The 15,120-nt window shown below is 39.8% G+C and overlaps 1 protein-coding gene across 2 annotated transcripts in view; it reads left to right on the top strand.

Annotated features, from left to right (window-relative positions):
- Positions 1-2,543, top strand: part of OLFM3 (olfactomedin 3) — a 290,688-nt gene extending 288,145 nt beyond the window's left edge. For both annotated transcript variants that reach the window (XM_042465600.1, XM_042465599.1), the window contains exon 6: positions 1,156-2,543. In XM_042465600.1, the coding sequence (XP_042321534.1) occupies positions 1,156-1,833 (678 nt within the window). In that variant the 3' untranslated portion in view covers positions 1,834-2,543. The remainder of the gene's footprint in view (positions 1-1,155) is intronic.
- The last annotated feature ends 12,577 nt before the right edge of the window (positions 2,544-15,120 follow it).

Below are 15,120 nucleotides of genomic sequence, written 5' to 3'. Positions count from 1 at the left end.
CTTTTAACTGCTTCTAACAAGGAGGGGAGAGATGAAATTCTTTGATGTTCTGCGATGTTCTTCGATATGAAAAGGGACCCCTTCATACTACACAATTAGGATTGGCTATACCTACACAATTGGCTGCCATGGTTCCATCCTAGGAAGGTCATTTTGGATTCTCAGCCAGAGAGGTTTAGTGTCTCACAGAGACCCTTTCACATTACACAATTATAGCACTATACCCTTTAACTCCCATGGCAATGTCCCATGTAACCCTGGGATCTGCCGTTGTGGGGGGATTTCCCAGTGGAACAGGTTGGAACATCTGGAAGAGCAGTTTGCTCCACACACTTGCTCCATAGGCAGGAAGACAAAGACTTTTCCAGTTCCCACACTAGGGAGCAAACCCCCCCCCCCCCCAAAACCACCCTTCTTCCTGCCTACACTCCAAGCAGGACATCTCCCTTTTTGTCCAAGAGGACACTGACTCAAACCAGCGCTGCTGCTCTCCTCTCCCTCTTCCAGCCCCTCCTCTCTAATTGAGGTTCCCTCTCCCCATTCTCCTCTTCCAAAAAAAAAAAAAAAATCCATAGAAAATATAGCACTATAATTCTGTGGTGTTTATGGGCCCCAGGCAACAAATTATAGGATTCCATAGGATGTTGTCAATGCAGTTGTAATGAATATAGCACTCAAAATTTTCCAGTGTGAAAGGGCCAAAGAAACAAATGAAGATTTTCATCCTTAATCTAAATAAAAGCTTCTGCTCAAGTGTTTTATCTTTGTCTTATGTTTACAAAATTCACAAGTGCTGTCCTGTTAATATTATTTAAACATGAAAGTACAACAAACTACATAGATGGCCCAACGTGAAAGCACCAATAGCCACGTCATTAAAGGCACATGTAAATGAAAACTAATACTATAACCCTGAACTGCATACTCCGTTTTCTTGATTGCCTGTATGGATCGGTAGCTTCCTGCCTTCCATATTGAGCAGCAAGCAAAAGCTCATAACATTTGGTTTTCTTCTGCTAGATTTCAGTCTTTGCTGGATAATTGGAATGGCACCAGATTCCCAGAGGGAAGGAAAATTTACTTAAAACAGTACATTGATTTGCAAATTATCCTTCTTCAGATGTTCACAGTCTATTTTTTCCTCTTTGCTTTCAGGTCTGGTACATGGACAGTTACACCAACAACAAAATTGTCCGTGAATACAAATCAATAGCAGACTTTGTTAGTGGTGCAGAATCAAGGACATACAATCTCCCTTTCAAATGGGCAGGAACCAACCACGTCGTCTACAATGGGTCTCTCTACTTCAACAAATACCAGAGTAACATCATCATCAAGTACAGCTTTGATACCGGGCGGGTGCTTGCTCAACGTAGCCTGGAATATGCAGGCTTTCACAATGTCTACCCTTATACATGGGGTGGTTTTTCAGATATTGACCTGATGGCAGATGAAATTGGTTTGTGGGCTGTTTACGCAACCAACCAGAATGCTGGTAACATTGTCATCAGTCAGCTGAATCAGGACACATTAGAAGTGATGAAAAGCTGGAGTACAGGATATCCAAAGAGAAGTGCTGGAGAATCCTTCATGATCTGTGGTACCTTGTATGTCACCAATTCTCACTTAACTGGAGCCAAGGTCTACTACTCATATTCCACGAAAACCTCGACATATGAATATACAGATATACCCTTTCATAATCAGTATTTTCATATATCTATGCTTGACTACAATGCCAGAGATAGAGCTCTCTATGCCTGGAATAACGGACACCAAGTCCTCTTCAACGTCACTCTTTTCCACATAATTAAGACAGAAGATGACACATAAACTATGATCCAGTGCTGATTCTGGCCACCCAAAAGCAGTTCATTTGTGCTGAACTCAAAAGCATCCTGCTGGGTTTCTTTTCAGTTCTTTATTCCAGTAAGAATTAAGAAAGAAAGCTTTTTCTACAGTATAATGTATTCCAAATATGGTGGAGCCTTTCTTTTAAATGACCTGGTTGGAATTACAGGTATCTTTCTTAACTCTACACAAGGCCTGCCATGAGTTTGTCATGGAAAGCACTAAAGTTGATTTCAGTGGCTAAAGACATTGTTTAACAAAAAAAAAAAAGTTTAATGATCTGCCTTATATTAGAATCAGAGACTAATGGTGGCTTAAATGCATGAATGTCTTTTTCTACCATGTATCATTTTTTAAAAAAAGAAAAATCTGTCTAATAGCTCAACATCAAAATTTATTTGGACATTGATCTATCAGAATGCGCATCCATACTCTTTTATTTGTGTTTTTCAAAAACACTATTCCAAAGTCAAATAATTTAAAATTTGATTGTTCTAAGGGTGGGGAGAACAAGTCAATTCCATCGGCTCTTACACAATTTCAAATGCGGTGCTGTACAGTCTGTTTTTAAACCTCTTGCAAGCAAGTTCTCAATGATATGTATTTATACCATTGTGTCCACCATTGTGCAATTGTATCTCTTCACTTCTGTGAAAGTCAACTATTTTTTATAAAATATAATTGAAGTTTAATCACAGGTCTGGTTATGGGTCCATTATGGAATGATGTGGATGTGAAAATTTCACAATCATCTAGGATTTCACTGCTAGGTTGACACAGCCAAGGCTGTCTGTAATAGCAGATGGCTAGAACTTGTTGCTGAATGTGAACACAATGTATGCCAAAACTGAGTACCTGCCACCAAAGGAATGGTCAAGTGAAAGCCAAATGGCAAGCTATTCTACAATGCAAGGTTAGACTTCAAAATGTTTCTTTGGGGTCCAGTATTAGAAGTGCTTAGATATTATCTGTTGTCCATAAACCTTTGTACCCAAACCCCCTTCAGAGTATTTCTCCCCTTTGTCAGTGTCACATTTAAAAGTTTCCCAGTACCTGGCCCAACAAGAATTGCTGATATGGAAACACCATCTGCAGGGATTGAAACTTTTAAAATTGGAACCAGTGTGGATAGGGTCTTGACCTGCAGTTGTGGTATATAACAATGGCTGGTTGTAAAGCATAGAAGGAATGGCTGGCAGACTTTGAGCTGTGTGAAACCAAAACTGACCAGCAATCCTATTCTCTGCTCTCCTTCCTTCCTTCCTTCCTTCCTTCCTTCTTTGCACTTTAGTCTTCTCTTGCAAAATATTGTTACATATGTTAACTGAGGGATAGGCATCTTATGGTACATAGACTGAATGTGACCCTCAATATCATTTTTGCAGCTTCCTTGTCCTCTCCCCTTACAGAATCAATAATTATACTGTACTTTTCTGCATCTAGGAGTCTCCAGGAATTATGCTTTTCTCATGAAATAAGGTGCAGGGCTCTCAACCCCTCCAAGTCCAAAAGCAGAACAACAAAAAAATTAATGGTGTTTTTTTCCCTACTCATTTATGGGTTTGAGGCAGCCCATGTTGGGTTAGCGAAGCCACAACTTGGTCCCCAGAGTGTCAAAAGTTGCTCGTTCCTGATCTTACACATTGTAGCCTAGCAAAATACAAACAGCCCAAGACTTGAAACAAACTTGGCAGAAGTCAGGATACAGTAGCACAAAATGAGAGCCTAATAGAAACACATCTACAAGGTGGGTGAGTGGGACTGCAACTACCTGATCTAGTGAGAAAGAACCACACATGCATACACACACAAACACACACATAGAAAGCAGAGCAAGAGAAATATTCGATTCTTATAATTATCTACCTACCTACCTATCCACTTACCTATAGATTATCTGTCTCTATACTGATATGTCTGTACAAATATGGGAGCCAACACAGTGTAGTGGTTTGAGTGTTGGACTAAGACTCTGGAAGATCAGGGCCCAACTCCCTGCTTGGTCGTGGAAACCTACTGGATGACCTTGATCAAGTCACACTGTTTCAGCCTTATTATAGAAGGGGTTAGGCCACCCTTTTCTCATATCCCACTATTTTATTCTGGCAACCAGATTTCTATTGGGCTGATGCCATTCCTTTGTCGGAAGAGCTTAATCTGTTAATTTTGGGGAATTTACAACAGAGGACAAGGGTAATGTTGGCTACCCTGGTAGGGGGAAGGGACTAAGCAGATGCTTGTCCCTTGTTCATGGCAGGTTATGGGGAGAAATATCAGATTTTGGTGTATACCTTACCACCCTTTTGGTAAAGAGTGAGCTCCAGAATTGCCTCCACAGCCTGGGGGGCAAGATAATAGCTTCCTCCTAGGGCTGACCCAGGGGGGTTGCTCTCCTGTAAACTCTACAGACTTGGGGCAGGGAGTAATCTTCCAGTAAACAGCCAACCAGGGAGCAACCCATGATATCGCATTGCCCTTTGGATCAAGTATTTCACCTAAGGAAAGTCTGGGGAAGTTGCTTATTTCCAGGTTCAGTTAAAATAGGTTTTAGGTCAAAGAAAGTGGCCCTTGTTTAACCCAATGTCGTTCTTTTGTGTTGGTCATCAATGTGTGTCTGTCTGGAAGATGTACAGGAATGGCACAGTTGGATGGCTTCTACAACGACAGGTCAAATTTGATTGTCCTGGCGCAAGGGGTGCCAAGCTATAGCTTGTGAGGGGTGGAGACAAATGATTCTTCTGGCTCTGCCACCCCTTCATGAGCCCTCTTTGGAGATTTGAGTCGACCCACCCTCCTGCCTTCTGTACAGGAGTTTCGGGGCCAGGTAGGAATTTTCTCCCCTTTTAAATGGTTGGTTGGTTTTTCCCCAGCCTAACCTACACTGTATCAGGGGGACATTGTCTCAGGTGGTCTCTATAAATACGATGTCATTGGAAGATTATTGGGGGGGGGATATCAGACTTCACTGCACACATTGACACCCTTTTGATGAAGGGTTGAACTATAGAACTACCCCCACAGGCTGGAGACTTGGGAGATGGGGAAATAGTCTCCCTTAGGGCTGACTAGTGTGGAGGGGTGCTCTCTATTGTGAAGTCTATGGACTTGCAGGGGAGCGCCCTCAGTTTACCTCCCAGTAAACGGCCATCCAGGGAGCAACCAATGATATTGGATTGCCCTCGGGGTCAGGTGTTTCTCCCAAGGGAAGGCTGGGGAGGTGGTCACAGGTTGGCACCTGGACCCGCATCAGGTTGCTCCCTCCCCCTTTTGTTCCTTATGTCCAGGTTCAATTTAAACAGGTTTTAGGTAAAATAAAGTGCCCCTTGCTAAACCCAATATCTTGTTTCTGGCCTCGTTATTTTATGATTGGTCATCAATCAGCCTTATTGGAAATCTCCTCTGGATAAATCTTGCCAATAAAACCCTAAGATAGGGTCATCTTAAGTTGGAAACAACCCAAAGTCACACAATTGTAATAATACAGTAAGTATCTGTAACAGATTTCAGTGGAGTGTCAAAAATGGTGAGTAAACCCAAACTATTACTGAGAGATGCTTTGGGTAGGTTTGACTTACATTGGAAATGAGTTGCAGCTGATGATTCTTGAAAGACGATCTGATAGTAGAAGCAGGCAATTTTTAGCATCTTGTCTGTGTGTCTTGTTTCTTTTCTGGAATCCATTGGATGTTTCCTGGCTTTTGCTTCTTTAATTTAAGATTGGCCCATCCTGAAATTAAGTCTTACCTGTGCCTATACTGAAATTAATCCTTGAACTCACCGTGCAGGTTCTATAGAGGTAGGCTTTGGAGCGTTCTGCATCACATCTGAATTGATTTCTTTATTTTTGCAGTGCATACTGCTTTGACTAGGCTTCATATACTCTCCCCCCCCCTCTTTTTTTATTTTTATTTTTATTTTTATTTTTTTATTTTTTATTTTTTTTGGTAAAGGGCATATCAGCTTTTTTATGCCAGAGCACAATACTGTAATAGCAGTCCCAGCATAATCTGTACCCATCTTCTTCCTTGCTTGTGCATATTCGGTGATCATGTCCACTCAGATTGTCACCTTCTTTGCACATGCTTTCACAGTCTGCCTTTGATATTACAAGGTTTCTTTCCTCAGCCTTCCTGATGTGATTTCCTCCATTTGTTCCAAGTCCAGAAACAATAACTCATGCTGTGCCACAAAAGTCAATTCAAGATATTGTTTACCATAAGGATCCCTCAAAATGTGAAGCACGTAGTAGATTAAGTTATCTGTCTGCCAACTCAACCTGTATTAAAACTAAATCTCAGGTGAGATGGATGAGTTAGTGTGACAGATGGGAAATTCTGGATGGAAAGAATACTAGACCATGATTTTCAGCCCTGATGTCCCTTTTATTTACTTAGTATCACAATAACTCCTAATCACTCAAGGTGGCATATGCACCATCTCCACACATCCAGACACAGACCAGACCCGAGCCTACAGACCCGATAATGTTTTCCAAACCCACCCCTATCATAATCAGGCCAAAGGTATATAAGGCTGGGCAAATTGCCTGGAATAACAAATTTTCTTTTAAATAGCATTCTTGCTTATCTCAAGTGTGGGATTCATACTGTTTATTTCCTTCACTTTTGAGAGTCAAATATGTGAGAAGATCCCCTTCAGATATTCTGACAGATTCAAGCTAGAACTGGGAATTTAAGATGGAAAGTAACTGAGTGCTATTAAAGCTGTTCAGTTGCTACCGAATTGGCACTTCCAGCCATGTTTCTGCATTTTGGGCCTGCTGAAGTTTCTGGACCATCTTCAAGGATAATCCCAGGGTATGTTACAGTAGACATTCCAAGGTTTCACTGTGTATGCAAAATAATAATTATCTTTGTGTTGCCAAATGAACTATACAGGAAAACTTTCATCCTTTGCTACAAATTTTCTGCTTATTTGTGCAGGTGCTTCTACCTTTCTCAGTCTAAAAAAAGAAGTTAAGACCGTTTGGGACATGGAATAGAAAGGCATGAAGCTCATGGACATCCATTCCCCGATGCTTTGGTTATCACAAGGACTTCAAATTAGTGACTTCACCCCACTCCCACCATCTCTTAAAACATTTTAAAGGGAACCCGTTTCTGCCAAAAGGTGGGTGTTTGGGGAGCAGTTAGGGTGTGGCCCACACCCCTTGCACCCCCCCAGTAATGCAATTCAATTCAGCTTCTAATTCAGCTAGCTAGCTTCCATGTCCATTGGTTTACAACAGTGATTTCCAAACCTTGGACCTCCAGATGTTTTGGATTTCACCCCACAGAATTCCTGACAGTTGGTCAAGGTGGCTGGGGCTACTGAGTCCAAGTCCCAAATACATTGAAGATCAAAGTTTTGGAACCACTGATCTACAATAACATCATGTCTGATTCCAAACAGTCCTGGGTTAGACTTGTGGTATATGTTCCTTTTTAATAGTGGATTTTAATAGTGAAATTACAGTTTTGTACATCAGCTCAATCAGTTCCTAAGCCAGCACAGTCACTGATCATGTTGACCTGGGCACTGAGAGGACTTACTATCCAAAAGGTAACTTTTCAAAGCTCTGCCTATTTCTTGTTCTCTTTCATTTTCAAAACATTTGGATTGCTGGTCTAGAAAAATTACAGAGCTGTTTGAATTTATGGTTAGGTGGGATGTGAAGTCGAAGGCTTTCATGGCCAGCATCCATAGTTTTTTTTGTGGGTTTTGGGGCTATGTGGCCATGTTCTAGCAGAGTTTCTTCCTGATGTTTCACCAGCATCTGGGGCTGGCATCTTCAGAGAATGTTTCACCACCCTCTGAACATGCCAGCCACAGATGCTGGTGAAAGTCAGGAAGAAACGTCTGCTAGAAAACATGGCCACATAGCCCGAAAAACCCACAAAAAACTAAGGTAGGTGGGATGCTACATTTTCTGTTTTGGACAGAGAAAGAAGTGAATGTTCACTGTGGCTCTAACCTAAAAAAAAAAAAAAAAAACAAGGGAGGAGCATGACTTTAAAGAACCCTCCACAAAAGGCTACTCAGATAAGATTTACACAAGGGAAATAAATATTGGTAAAAATAGATAACTGTTTAGGTTTACCTATTGATTACTGTATATACTCATGTACAAGTCTAGAAATTTTAGTCAAAAATTTGACCCCAAAAACCTGAGTCGACTTATCCACAGGTCATTATAGGTACTGTACATATATAGAATTTTGTAAGTTCTTTGGCATTGTTTTCCTTTGCATTATCCTTTAGATCCTTTGTTACATGCCCCTAAGTTTTACTCTCGACTTATCCACGGATCATATCAAAATCCATAATTTTGATCCCAAAACTTGTCCTCAACTTATACATGAGGGTGACTTATAGTCGAGTATATACGATATCTAAAACATTGGAACATAATGTAGGAGAGTGTTTATAGTCTGCCAATATCACATGCAAAATACGCCTAAGGAAATCGTTGAGGGCTGCCCGCTTCTTCATGCATATGCATTCTCAGAAGCATATTTTGCGAGCCATATTTACTATTGCTGCCTGAGGTGGAACAGCAAGTGGTACCTCTCTTCTCAGTGTCTTTGGCCTGTTACAGACTGCCAAAATAAAGCTGCTTCAGGTCTCTTTGGAGGTATGCTGTTTAAATGATGCATGCATCCTAAGAATCCGGAAGCTGCACCATAGTTGCTCTCCAGTGCTTAGGAATGGAGTGTGGCTTTGGTGCGACCTCCGGACTATTAGGACCCATGCATCATTTAAATAGCATACCTCCAAAGAGACCCAAAGCAGCTTTATTTTGGCAGTCTGTAACAGGCCATTGTATATATAATACCCAAGGCCAGTCACCTGGCACCTCGGCTAAAAATAAAACAAAACAAAAAACCTATCTTTGGCAGTATTCAATGCAACAATAATGAACAATAATGAATAATAAGTGAACAAACTGCTGCCTTTTCATGATATTCAAAATCTTTCTTCTAACTCTCCCTACAGAAAGAAGCTCATGGCCCATGAGCATTCAGAGTCTATTGCCCTTAAGAAGGGATGCTTTCTTTCTGTTTTGTTTGTGAACCAGAATTCCCTGTTCCAGGCGCTAGTGGAAATTTTGTTGCAGATCTTGCTAGAGACCCTTCAGATTATGATTGTTTTTTCCCAGATGTCATCTGTCACAGCTGCCTAGCCAACCATGGGAAGAGGGGCTTCCTTTGAAACCAAAGTCACTCCACACGAAAGACAATAATCAGTCCTTCTCAAAGCTGAGTGCAGCAGGATGCTCGTCTCTCAGAGAATATTTGTTTCCAGTCCAGCCTGGTGGGTTTAAAGTCCTTTCTCCTTGGTAGCCCAGATCCATACGGGTCATAAAGTTCATGCCACAACAAATCACATTGACAGATTTTTTAAAAAAAAAGATAATAAATGACAACAAATACACAGGATGGGAAAAAATGATTTCAAATTTTTATAAATTATTATTACAATTGGAATTAGAACAAAAAAAATTAAAGACAATATCATAATATGGGCACAAAATATAGGAAAGCCAATACAATTAGAACACTGGGGTAAGAAATTATTGCTTACCAAAAGTCAAAGTTTAAGAGAAACATTTTATAAGATGCTATTTAGGAGGTATTTAATCTCAGATAAATTAGAGAAAATGCACACACAAAAAAAACACCAAAAAAAAAAAACCTGAAACAGGTCTGTTTTATAATTCTGTTTCTTAAAGCCTTTGTTTCCTTTATTTTCATTTAAAAAAAACATTCAAGAAAGCTTAAACACTGTATACAATAGACACTAACAATTGTTTTTAAAAAGGGCAAATTGAGTAAAGGAAAACCTAAGTGCAGATGATAAAGTTGAGACAAACCAGATAAAACTACATTTTCCAGAAGATCATTGATACATTAATATGTTTAAATTCAGTAAGGTGAAAGTCTGCTAGAAATGTGACAAGAGAGGGAAGATCAATAGAGAATCAATAACATAAACCTTTCTTTATAAAGAGTTCTACATTCTACATGCAACCATAGAGAAATCCTTTTTCCTAAAACCCACCTGTTCTCTTATCTTAGCTGGAATCTTTATGTGAGGAACTGGATAGAGAGTTGAGGGAAGCAGACTCGGGATCAAATTAAACAATACGTAACAGTGTTAAACTAAATCCCTTAAAGACACAACAAATGGCTATACAGTCTTACTTTTAGTGTAAGAGATCCAATGCAAATTGGGAGCTTGGTATGAACAGAGGACTGTAACCTTTTGCTTCTAGGTTTGGTTCTGATCAGCACTGAGTACCCTACACATGCAAAACATTTTCCCAAAAGGTTGCCTGTTCAAACAAAGGGATCCTTTGGAGGCATCACAGTTGTTAACATCCTACTGAAAGTATCATTTAGTTTGGCCCTGAGTAGCGCTAAGAGACTGAGGAAATAGCTATCAAGAAGTGACTCAGCACTACATGCAGGAGAGGAGAGTGAAGAGTTGGAAGCATGCCTGGTTAGGCAAAGAATTTCATATTCTATAGCCCTTGTCTGATTCTTCTGCTATTGACAACAGCACCTGAAACATCAATTACTGGTAGGAGATGAAGATGTATCTTAGTAAGGCTTGACCTTTTTATGTCACTTGCATTTTGATGCCATGTACAACAACTATTCTCTAAGCATTAATTTCACAAAGGACAAACCACTCAGTTTTATGACATTTTAATGGATGCAGGTATAAGCTATTACTGAGTGGTGATTCAGGATAAGAACGTGAAAGCCACGTAACCACTTTGACCTAAATTCAGTTGATAGTCACACCTTGAACCAATGACATTTATGTAAGTGTTGACTTAAGACCTCCTTGTCCTTTCAGTGGGCCTACTCCAGTTGGGGCTAACTACTGGATTAAGGCCTCTAGCTTTAAACAGCCTTTCGAGGGGGAAGGAGTAACTTCTCTTAAATATGTGAAAAATTGCCACACAATTTTGTTGCTGTTATTTACTGTCAAGTTGACTTCAACTTATGATGACCCTGTGAATGAAAAACCTCCAAGATCCCTGGTCATTAACTGCCCTGCTCCGGTCCAATAACATCAAAAATCCACCAAACAGTGATACCTTTGTTGGACCAACTAAAATGCACAGGACACATGTTGCAAGCTTTCAGAACACCTGTAGTGTAGATTTCAAATCAGTCAACTCATCTCATAGTAAGTCCAAAGTACAACATTCTCAGTTTAGTAATCTTCACTTCTAGTGAGAGTTCAAGCTTGGCTTGCCGTAAGAACCAGTCATTCAACTTTTTAGCAGTCCATGGTATATGCTGAAATCTTCTCCACCATTGCATTTCAAATGAATTGCATTTCTTGCCTGCATTTATTGAGTCCCTAAAGTGGGTCGAAACCCTGGGGCAGGCCAAATAAGCATGGGTCAGCTGCATGGTGGGGCATCAAACCACATCACTGGGTAATTTTGTTTTGTTGTCTCCTCACCATACATGTGCACTGTTGCACAAAAACACGACCTGAATGATGCTCCGCTGATAGAGGGCTTTGGTGCATTGGTGTGCAAGTGATACATTGGCATAATTATGGAATCCCCCCATACATGTCTCCTTCACCTTCCTGCACCACATGCCCCTTGTTGGACTGTCTGGCTTGTTTATATTGTACTTACGTACATACATTGGAGTTGCCACACTTTCATTTTTTTGCTTTGCCACAGCCCTGCAGCTTGACTACCCTTAGGAGAGAGTTCCCCAGCGGAGTACAACAGTCCTCCAGAGCTCAGATGTTCTTTTAAATATCCTATTGCTGTATATTTGAAGGAAGATATCATGGGTCCTAAAATTCAACCATCTCTGCTAAGAGAAGCCAACAGAAAAGTGGTTGAGGATAGAAGTGTATGAAAGCCTAATGAATTTTTTAAACATTTCAGGTATATTGTTTTTTTAAAAATAAAATAAAATAAAACTCTAACAAAATATATCCCATGTGTGCTAGAGAACTGTAAAGAGCAATTAGGTCTGGTTAGATCAATAGATACCAAAATCAGAATCAGGCCCTAGTATTTCCAATTTATATGTATGGGTATAAAAGCTGGACAATGAAGAAAGCTGGCAGGAAGAAAATCAACACATTTGAAATTTGGTGTTGGAGAAGAGTACTATAGCAACCATGGACTGCTAAACAATAACAACAACAACATGGAGCTAAAGAGGAGCAAAACCACACAGCATGAGAGTAGGGTTTTGCAGACACATTCTCCACATTCAGTTCAGACCCATATCTGTCACTTTGTAAATCAACTTGCTTATGTTTAGACTGATTTTAACCCAATTGGCCTTAACTGAGGCACTGAACCTGAGTTGAGATCTGGTTATCATGGCAAATAGAAAAATAGATGTTTCATTTTCTTTGTCAGAGCTGGATGAAAATTGCAGCGTGTAGACCCTTAGGATTTTCTTGTCAATATTTATTCAAAGGAGTTAAGGCTCAGAGACAGTATGGCTTGTCCAAAGTCACCCTGTGGTTTTTCATGGCTAAGAGAGGATTTGAACCCTGTTCCCCCAGAATCCTAGGAGATTGTTGCATGGACCTTGTTCTCACCATGATTGCATTCATGGAAGGAACCAAACACATGCCAGTTTAGGAGCAGTGCTTATTTCACATATCTGCAATCATGGGACTGGGGCTGTTGTTGCCATCAATGGCCCTTCATTCTCTTTCGCAGACTACTCCCTTAACCCTATCTTCCCACCCTATTGCTCTACCCAGTATGCCTTTCTCCCCACCACCACCACCACCACCACCACCACTTTTAAAATCAATTTCAAAACTATGGCAATGCAATTTAGTGGGGGTGGGAGGAAAAAAGAAAATAAAATGCAAAAAGGAGAAACCTAGCCTACTCAGGACTAGTGAGGGGGAAGAGAAGAGGGAGAGAGGAGGAGACTGAGATGATTTGACTGCCCAGTCCCTTTTTATACGGGAGAGCTAATGTAATGGCAGTGTGATTGGCACCTATTGATGGGCTTCATCCATCAATGAAAAAGATTCCACAATCATGGGTGGCCTACAGACCAGCTACAGGTCAGTTATGACATCTTCTGATAGTTGTCTGATAGTAGCCATAGACACTACTATCCTGCTTGTAGCAAGCAATAGCAATAGCAAGTACATTTCTATACCACTTATCAGTGCACTTAAGCATTCCCTAAGCTGCAGTATATACCTTTAAGTGTAGCCATCAAGTGGGGTATTCCCTAAGCAGTTTTACAATGTGTAAGCTAAATGTCCCCAACAAGCTGGGTACTCATTTTAGCCACCTATAGAAGGATGCCAGGCTGAGTTGACCCTGGAGGCCTGGGATCGAACTCACAACCTTGTGGCTGTGAAGGGCTGCAGTACAGGCATTTCACTACTGCACCACCAGGGCTCCCTGGTATTCCTGCTTGTACTCCACTTTTTGAGCTCCATGCAATAACCTCCCTAGTCTAACACTCAATTTTCTGTCTGTGAGGCTGTGTCAATCGACTTTCAGAGGTTTAAATAAAAAACATTATAAAAATGTGCTGTGGGAAAAATCTGTAATTGATTATTGACTAAGCCAATTCATAGTTCTAGATTCTATGAGGATAGGCATACCTTGAATGAGCTGTGATGATTCTCCAATGAACAACTATAATTCAATTAAATGGCTTATTAGCACTTTGAATTCATGAACTTGAATTGCTTTCAAATGAATTTAAACTGTTTTGAACCATTGGATTGAATCAGCTCCCAATTAATGCTTAATTAGGTGTTCCTCTGCAGGAATCGTAGCTTCCTTCACTATTGAGATAGAATCATGTATTTACTTGAGCTAGTCTATTAATTTATAGGGTCTTTTTTTTAAAAAAAAAACCTTCACAAATTAAGTCATGACAGTTTTAGAATAATTTCTTTAGGAATTGAGGTGTTCATATATAAGATGGCAGATGAGTTTACAAAGTGATTTGTGATAGAATCATGTATTAAGCAATTCTATTAATTTATATCATCACTAGAATTTTTTTTAAAAAATCATTAATTAAGTCATGACAGATTTAGAATTATTCCTTTAGGAACGGAGTTGTTCATATAAAGGAAGGAAGACAAGTGATCTAGGAGAAAACAGGCTGATTATATATTTGTTGTGTGGCTTCAAGTCCTTTCCAACTTAACTCTATCACAGGGATTTCTTGGCACGTTTCTTCAGAGGGGGTTTGGCATTGCCATCCTCTGAGGATGAGAGAGTGTGACGGGCCTAAGGTCATCCCGTGGGTTTTTATGCTTGAATGAGAATCAAACCCAGATTTCTCCAGAGTCATAGCCCAACACTCAAACCACTATGCCACACTAGTGCACTCTCTTGTGTGTGTATTTCTTACTGCAACAGAATGGCTCTCTCTAGACATAGTAATGATTACAATCCAAAGATCACAACAAGAAAGTCTCTGCATCTAGGGAAGATTTGGATTTTGGTACCTTCCCACATAGCAAACCACTTTTGACACTCAAGGTAGTTTTGATAGCAGCATATATGAGTAGGTGCTTATGGGGAGGGGAACAAAAAAAACCCACTTGATGGCTACACTCAAAGGTATATACTGCACCTTTTCTCAAGCAGCATTTCCTCAATTATAATGAATGTTATTTAATAACTTTAAACTAAGGAATTAATTAATTTGATGTTAGCAATGAATTTAATATTCAACTGTACATTTAATAAATTTACATTTCTTAATGAAACTGGTGGTTAAAAATACTGTATAAGCGTAAATAACTTTTAGCATACATTTCAAGTGTACTTCTTTTTAATGCAGATGTCTTTCCATGTTTATATGCAACTGTTCTTTGCTATTTCTAATCACACAACTTTTTTTGAAAAATTAAAAGTGTAGAATGTGGGAAAACCAGGATTCCCAGAATTCATCCCCCACCCCAAATGCTTCTTTTAGAAGCATTCAAAGACGACGGATGTCTGCCTAGGGCAGAAAAAGAAATGTTGGCCTATCCCTAAATTCAAGGTACTGGGAACCTAGAAATATGAAAACCTCTCAGTCTTACCAGCACTGAGTTTTTTGAAATCTTACCTGTTCTTCACATCTTTATTTTGTATTGGGTTTTGTAACTTGATGGGTTTTCTCCCTCCACATTAAGATTTTCATACACAATTAATGTATTTTTCTTAATTTACAGATTTTTACTAAAATGTGTTTCTGCATAGTTTTTTTCAATCAGAGGCATTTGAATCAT

Source organism: Sceloporus undulatus, chromosome 4 (genome assembly GCF_019175285.1).
Source record: "Sceloporus undulatus isolate JIND9_A2432 ecotype Alabama chromosome 4, SceUnd_v1.1, whole genome shotgun sequence".
NCBI lineage: Eukaryota > Metazoa > Chordata > Lepidosauria > Squamata > Phrynosomatidae > Sceloporus > Sceloporus undulatus.
The sequence above is the reverse complement of the archived record's forward strand: the minus strand, read 5'-3'. Positions and strand labels throughout refer to the sequence as shown.